General features: G+C 39.2%; 1 protein-coding gene across 1 annotated transcript in view; it reads left to right on the top strand.

Moving 5' to 3' along the window:
- The window catches only part of RTKN2 (rhotekin 2), a 45581-nt gene extending 38449 nt beyond the window's left edge, over nt 1–7132 (top strand). The window contains exons 10-12 of the mRNA XM_054983794.1: nt 3674–3842; nt 4575–4682; nt 6260–7132. Coding sequence (XP_054839769.1) covers nt 3674–3842; nt 4575–4682; nt 6260–6795 — 813 coding nt within the window. The 3' untranslated portion in view covers nt 6796–7132. The remainder of the gene's footprint in view (nt 1–3673; nt 3843–4574; nt 4683–6259) is intronic.
- The last annotated feature ends 405 nt before the right edge of the window (nt 7133–7537 follow it).

The raw sequence follows: 7537 nt of genomic DNA on the forward strand, positions 1-7537 counted from the left end.
GATCCTGGAGAGCCACTGCCAGTCAAGTACATACTGATCTTGCACTTACCCAAACGGAGGGTGACCTGGTTGATCAAGTATTTCTCTAGGCAGTGTCCATATGCTGCCTCTAACCCCACATTGTTGGGTCACGTCAACGCTGTTTAAGATGTAGGGGAGCAGCCCACAGTAAAGTGGCTCCCCTATAGGTAGAGTAATATTTACATTCAATTAACAATCTACATTTAAAAACATATAATTACTGAATAATTCTGTGCCCCAGTGTTGCCTGAAGTATAAGCCATCTGTGTACCTCTTGTGATCTCGTAAATAAATATGAACACATGAAGCTGTCTTGTACTGAACTGAACTCTTGGCCCAGCAAGATCAGTATGTACTTGACTGGCAGTGGCTCTCCGGGATCTTAGATCAAAGAGCTGTCATACAGAAATGTTGGGATCTTCTTCAAGCCACAATAAATAATGACACAAAGAAATTCTGGGCATTAGTCTCAGACTCGCTGGATAAGAAGGTGGCCTTAAATAGCCCTGTTACTGCAAATAAGTGGCATGATTACTTCCTGTCAATCTTCTATAAAAGTGGAGTTAGTTTATCAGAGGAAACTCCTCTCAATCTGGGTGATTGCCCTGAATGGCCTCCGGTACAGGCTGAGGAGGTAGAATCCCTGATCGAGCACCTGAAGCCAGGGAAGGCCCCTGGGCCTGATGCAATTCCACCTGAATTGTTCAAGGCATTCTCAGAGTGGTGGGCTCCCTTTTTGGCCACTCTGTTCACTGAAATAGACAGGACAGGGTTAATGCCAGATGCCTGGACAAACGCAATATTGGTGCCAATATTCAAAAAAGGGAATTACCAACTCCCGAGTAATTACAGACCCATTAGCCTCCTGTCAATTGCAGGGAAACTTTATGCAGGACACTTAGCGAAAAAACTAAGTGCTTGGGTATCAGAGCGGAAAATTTTGGGACCAGAACAAGTAGGATTCTGTCATGGGAAATCTACTCTAGATCACTGTGTAGTGCTAAACCATCTTGTGAATAAATATAAGGAAGTGAAGGGCTCCAAATAGTTTGTGGCCTTTCCAGATCTCAAGGGTGCTTTTGATTCTGTTTCAAGAGAACTACTTTGGAAGAAGCTTGTAAGTGCTGGGATTGATAAGAGATTATTTTTGATTTAAAAGATACATCAAAACACTATGTGTCAGGTTAGATGCTCTCGCAAAGGAGATCTAACCTCCAAAATTCCAATAAATACTGGGGTAAATCAAGGCTGTATTTTAGCCCCACTATTAGTCAATGATCTGGCTCCCTTTCTGGAGGATATAGATGGCCACGCTCCAAGACTCGGGCCAATCCATGTTCCACCGCTTTTATATGCAGACGATGCAGTTTTACTTTCTCCCCAATAGGTTTGAAAAGATTATTATCACGCTTTCATGATTTTTGCAAAATAAACAAACTGACCCTGAATTTTGAGAAATCGAAAATCATGGTTTTTGCAAAAACATGAAAACCTTTAAAATGGAATATAAGAAGTAACAGGATTGAGCAAGTCAAAAGCCTTCGTTACCTAGGAATCTATTTCAATTACAGAGCTAGTTGGGTTCCGCATAGGAGGGAATTGATAAAAGCTGTGAACTGCAATGTACTTGCACTCACTCACTTCTTTTTCACCAATTTGTGCCCGCAGCTATCAGAGTATTCAATCACAAAATTAGTGCAGGAATGTTTTATGGTGTACCGATATAGATTATGGCTTTCAACAAGGAAGTAGAAAGAGTACAATCCACCTTCCTACGGAGCCAGTTTGGTGTAGTGGTTAAGAGCGCGGGACTCTAATCTGGAGAGCCGGGTTTGATTCCCCACTCCTCCACTTGAAGCCAGCTGGGTGACCTTGGGCTAGTCACAGCTCTCTGGAGCTCTCTCAGCCCCACCCACCTCACAGGGTGTTTTGTTGTGGGGATAATAATGACATACTTTGTAAACCACTCTGCGTGGGCATTAAGTTGTCCTGAAGGGTGGTATATAAATCGAATGATGTTATTATTATAATAATAAAATATTGGGCCTTCCTATGTGCGTGTCTTATTGCGGCCATCTGCCTTGAAACTAATCAAAGACTCCTTGAGACTAAAGCATAGATTAATACTATAATTTTGGTTACATCTACATTTTAAGAATAATGAAGATAGCCTCATCTTTAACATGCTGATGGAGTCTCAGTCATCCATGTGGCTTAACAACATAGAAAAAAAATTAACTCAATAGGGATTAATATTGAAGATTTGTTTTCCCTCACAGAAAAATCAGCTTATGCACTGACCAGACAAAGACTCCTTGACATCGAGAGTCAGAATCTCAGGAGTCTTGCAATAGGCAGATGTTCACCCCTAGGTTTGGGGTTTTTACCCCATGGGTATAGGGCAGAATATCTCACTTGTTTAGTGGCCCCACATTATCTCAGAGCTTATTTGTTAGCTCGGTTTAATGTGCTACCTTCTGCGATACTTTATGGGAGATTCCATAAAACGCCATATGCTAACAGGTTATGCGCTTGTGCTCAGTGAGACATAGAAACCCTGGAACATGTCTTTTTGTATTGTACTTATTACTGTGATATACGTCCCACACTCATTGACCCGCTGTTGAGAGAGCAAATTGGAAAATCTGATAAATGTAAAGTTATCTTCCTATTGGCTACTCAGAACCAAAAAGTTACAGAAACTGTAGCTAAATTTTTGTATCTTGCATCTATGAGACGAGTTGTGTATTTGTAGACTGAGTTCTGGTTGTGTCGAGTGTTTTTGTTAACATGGATGTAATGCCAATAAAGGTTGCTGAATCCGGATCTTAGATCCTGCCACATGATCCTTGTAGCTGGAGATGCTGGTCATTGAACCTGAGAGCTTTTGAACGCCAATCAGATGCTCTACACTGAGCCACGGGTCCTCCCTAAAAGACCTGTTTTAGTAACTGTCATTGCATATGCGTTTTTAACAGATGGCTGTGCAGTTTAAAATTATGAAAGCAAAGGGCACTATTTCTTTTTACTTGTAATTGGTTAATGGCCTTTTGAAAGTCACAAGAAATTTATTTGCAACAATCCAGTTGTATTTTATAGATACACTAAGAAGCCACTTGTTTCCATATATAAATAAAACAAAAATCATGACCATTCCAGAAGACTAGGCCTATTTCAGTGTTCCTTAAAAATGTGGCATCTGGAGGAGTAGTTCAAGAACATGCCAGTGAGTAGAAGAGTAATATGGTCTTTCTTTCTAGAGAAAGTTTGTATATTATTCAACAACATATAGCACTTAAATTGGCAGTGAATTATGTCTGTTACCCCTTTCCTATAACTCTAGGATATGAAACATGCCTTCATTATCTAAAAGCAATTATATTCAAAGGTGTCCAAAACTATTTTTAACCCGTGCTTTAGACAAGTTAAACAAGTTGGTTATAATGCGCTCCATTTATATAATATAAACGTAGTCTTGTTTTAGTATTATCTCCGTAAAACAGAACTAACAACATAAGTACCTTGAAAATAAAAACCTTTGGACTGGAAAACAGCCTAATTGACAACAGTTGAGTAACTTCAGACCTTTGTGTTTGATTAAAGATATTTTGAGGTATGCATTATTTCACTCTATATTTTATAAAAATATCAGGAAACCAGAATTCATGCTGTGGATAAAGATACGCAGAAGAAAGCAAAAAGCTTCTCTATTATCAATCCTGAAACTGGGGAAGCGCCGGTGACTCAATTTTTTGCTGTTGAAAGCCGGGAAGACCTTTATAAGTGGACAGAAGCTTTTTGGCAGCATTTCTATGATTTCAGTAAGTAGCTATGTCTGCTCTTACATAGGGCACCTATGTAAGTTCAAAGAATGGGCTCAACATTTTGAGCTGGCAGTGCATAACAATCTTGCCATTTGCCAGGAGGAAAAAGAGCTCGTTTTCCTATTTCAGTAGCTGTTATGTTCTGCAGGGTAAAAGCAGGAAACATTTAAACTTCCTCTATCTAGATTCTTGATTGCTTTCTGCTGTTAATGTTGTGGGGCTTAGAGGGAACCTATTCATTGTGAAAAATATTTCAGTAAGGTGGAATAAAAGATTGACTTATTTTGTTATAAATCTCATTGTACTGCTTAGTAAAGGCTTTCTGTTTGTTTCAGTCCCCTCCCTCCCTCCCAACCTGGTAATTGGTAATAAAATAAATCAGTATATTTATCTGCTGTTTGAGAGTAATACTATTAAGGTATAACTCATAAAAATAGGCTTGGCCAAGTTATGAAAATTGATTATTCAAATCACACACTAGAAATTTGAGAAGTCAGAGCTTTCTTCACCCCAGCAGATGTCAAAGGCGTAATACTTGCCTGAGAGATTATGACACCATGGATCAGTCTGCTAGCAATCTGGAGGAATTATAAAAGTTGAGAGACAGTATTTATGAAACAATTTCCTGTTATTGTTAAGTAGTAATTGTGTAAACTGCCTATAATTATACTATTCTTTTAAAAGTAGGCCATTTTGAGTTGTGTTAATTGCTTTCTGATTTTCTTTCAGGTCAATGGAAACACTGTTGTGAAGAATTCATGAAAATTGAGATTATGTCACCACGGAAACCACCATTGTTCTTAACAAAAGAGGCCACTTCAGTTTACCAAGATATGTGTAAGTGGGAGATAGCAGAATATTGGACGTGACACTGAACAGAACCCAATGGTCATCTTTGGCATCACCTCTGTAGAGTCTGAATCTATTTTTGCCTTAAGATCCTGACCTTTTCAGTGAGGTCTGGATAAGAGAGGTGTCCATTGTCTATGTCCAAATAGCTTTCTCTTGTGGGCATCACAAGGGGAAAAAATGAACATTGAATAACTAACCAAAAGTGTCTTTTGACCAGATTGTGAGCTATAATCAGCTCCTGCCACCTTTTTATGTGTGTCAGTAGTCACTAGACTAATCATTCAGAGCTGCTGGAATAAAAATGTTAAAGGCTCTTACATAGAACAGTATAAAAATGCTAAGAACGGATTTCGAGGGGAAAAGTGCATGTACCAAATGTGACGTAGTAAAGCCCTCCTGGGAATGTGCCACTTTGGGCTCTAGGTTCAAGAATGTAATGTTTCAGTACTCTTTATTAAAAACAACTGTCCTTGCATGCAGACAACTAGCCCAGCCTTCTTGCTCAGAAGCTGGATTGCATAAAAAGGAGAAAGGGAGAGTGTTAGAAGTTACTTCAGGTCCCTGTTGGGGAGAATAGTGGAGTATAAATGAAGGAGATAATATCCGCATGCATGTATTTTTAGAAACTTCCATTAATATTCAGAAATGTGTACACACACACACACACACACACACACACACACATATATGAAGGGATATAGTGACACAAACTCTTCTGCCTCATCTTGCTGACTGTAATAAATCAGAGGTCTGATTGTGGATTGTCTGGAGTCCTCAAGGTTTCCACTTGGCAGAAGAATTTTGTTGTTGTTGTAAATATTGTCCTCTTGATCATGGTGCACTAATGTATGTACAAATAAAGTAATAAATGTCCAAAAAGTAAATCAACAGCCAGGTGGATAGTTTTAGATGGGTAGCCATGTTAGTCTGCAGTAGAACAACCGAATTTGAGTCTGCTGGCACTTTAGAGACCAACAAGATTTTCATTGTGTAAGCTTTCAAGAGTCAGAGCTCCTTTCTTCAGACACCTGAAAACCTTGTTGGTCTCTAAGATGTCATTGCACTCAAATCCAGTTGTTCAATAGCTAGATGTAAACTGAAAAGTGCATTATAGTCTTTTTAAAGAAATCATATAATAAGCTGTATTTATAATAATTAAAATGAAAGGATCTTTCTGACAAATAATGGTATTAAATATGACCTCATTAATGCTATGAATTCATTACAAACATGTGAAAATCAGCAATAGTTTTAGCCTTCTGCTTTTTCAATCTGAAGAATGGACAACAACCTAATTAAATTCCACATGCTGAAGCCTGTTAAACAGTGAACAGTAAAAACATAGTTTATTAGTCATAATAGTTTATGGTATGCTTTCTTGCTTAGTGTATTACGGAATCATAGTGGCTGAAAAGTATGGGAATTTCCAGTGGGGGGGGGCATGTTGTAAAAGTGAACAGTTTTGATCATTGATACATTATATAGTTTAAGCTCTGGGGTTAGCATTGCAGCCAAATATCCCATTAATAAGAATTTTACGTTATGTCTTAAAATGTTAACAGGTATTGATTCCCCAGTAAAACATGAAGGATTGATTGATATAGTGCGAAAAATTGAGGAAACCGGTGGGAGCTTCCTGACTGGCCCACAAGAACCATGTGTGACACCTCCATGGGCTGCCATGTTTGATGGGTCTCACCAGATGCTTGTGCAGAAAATCACTCTTTCGGGCACTAGCAAAGGAACTGTGAAGTCTACTGAAAGCAAAGGCACAAAAAGAAGAGCTCCTCTCCCCCCTTCTGATAAGCCACCATACACCTCAGCAGCACAAACAACATCCAGTCAATTGGACAAGGAGAATATTGGGAGTAATTCTCCTCTTGCACATAAGATCTGTTCTTTGGATTCGGGGCAGCCTTTCTTACCTCAGTTGCAGAGGCCTATTGCGGCTCCTCGCAAATCTGTTACTTGTTGGAAAGGCACCTCCACTGATGATGAATATCCTCCCTCTTCACCTACAAAACCTGTTCCTGCTCCTAGGAAGAAATCGGTCAAAGAGGTGCTTGAGCCGAGATCTCAGTTGCAATCACAGGTGTAATATTAATGTTTGCTTTGAGAGGGAGATGTTTCATAAGCCATGTTTACAGTGTTATTGCGAGTCACAAACTTTCACCAAAACTGCTGGAAACACTTTTTGTAATGTACAGTCAAAGTTCAAGGTTGTGGAGATGAGAACAAAAAGATTTTTTTATTGACAAAATTAGTTTTCCCCTTCTCAAAAGTTCTGTTCTGCATGTCAGTGCCAAAGTGTAAATAGATGATTCAACAAAAATAAAAACCAGCAATTTCCCCCCACCCCCATTTTTTTAATGATGGAAAACTTTTAGATCACCCTGAACTGTTCTTGTCTTTTACAACATAATCTCTCTCGAATGACTTGCGCCAGATACTTATTCCTTTTCCCTTCCTGGAGTAACAGCCCTCCCTGCTGCTGCTTATATCCCCGTCCCCCCCCCCCCGGCTTTCCATTGCAGTTCTAGTCTCTAGAGAGCTCCCAGCTTCTCTGAGGATCCTCTAATTAATCAAGCATATCCTTTGTCTTGGCCTCAGTTAAAAACTTTCTGAATTTGAGTTTAACACAGCATTTCTTGAGAGTCGCTGATTTTTAAAGGTATTTTCTATTTATTTCCCTAGCTTCATTTGTGCAACTGGAATTATGAATTATGAGTTAAATGTTTATATATAAGAGGTGGGTGGAGCCAATAGGCAGCAACTGGGTATATACACCTGAGGGCATCCAATGCCATTCTTTCCCCTCTGTTATTAAATGCTAGCATCAG

The sequence above is a fragment of the Eublepharis macularius genome, chromosome 6, assembly GCF_028583425.1.
Source record: "Eublepharis macularius isolate TG4126 chromosome 6, MPM_Emac_v1.0, whole genome shotgun sequence".
Taxonomy (NCBI): Eukaryota; Metazoa; Chordata; class Lepidosauria; order Squamata; family Eublepharidae; genus Eublepharis; species Eublepharis macularius.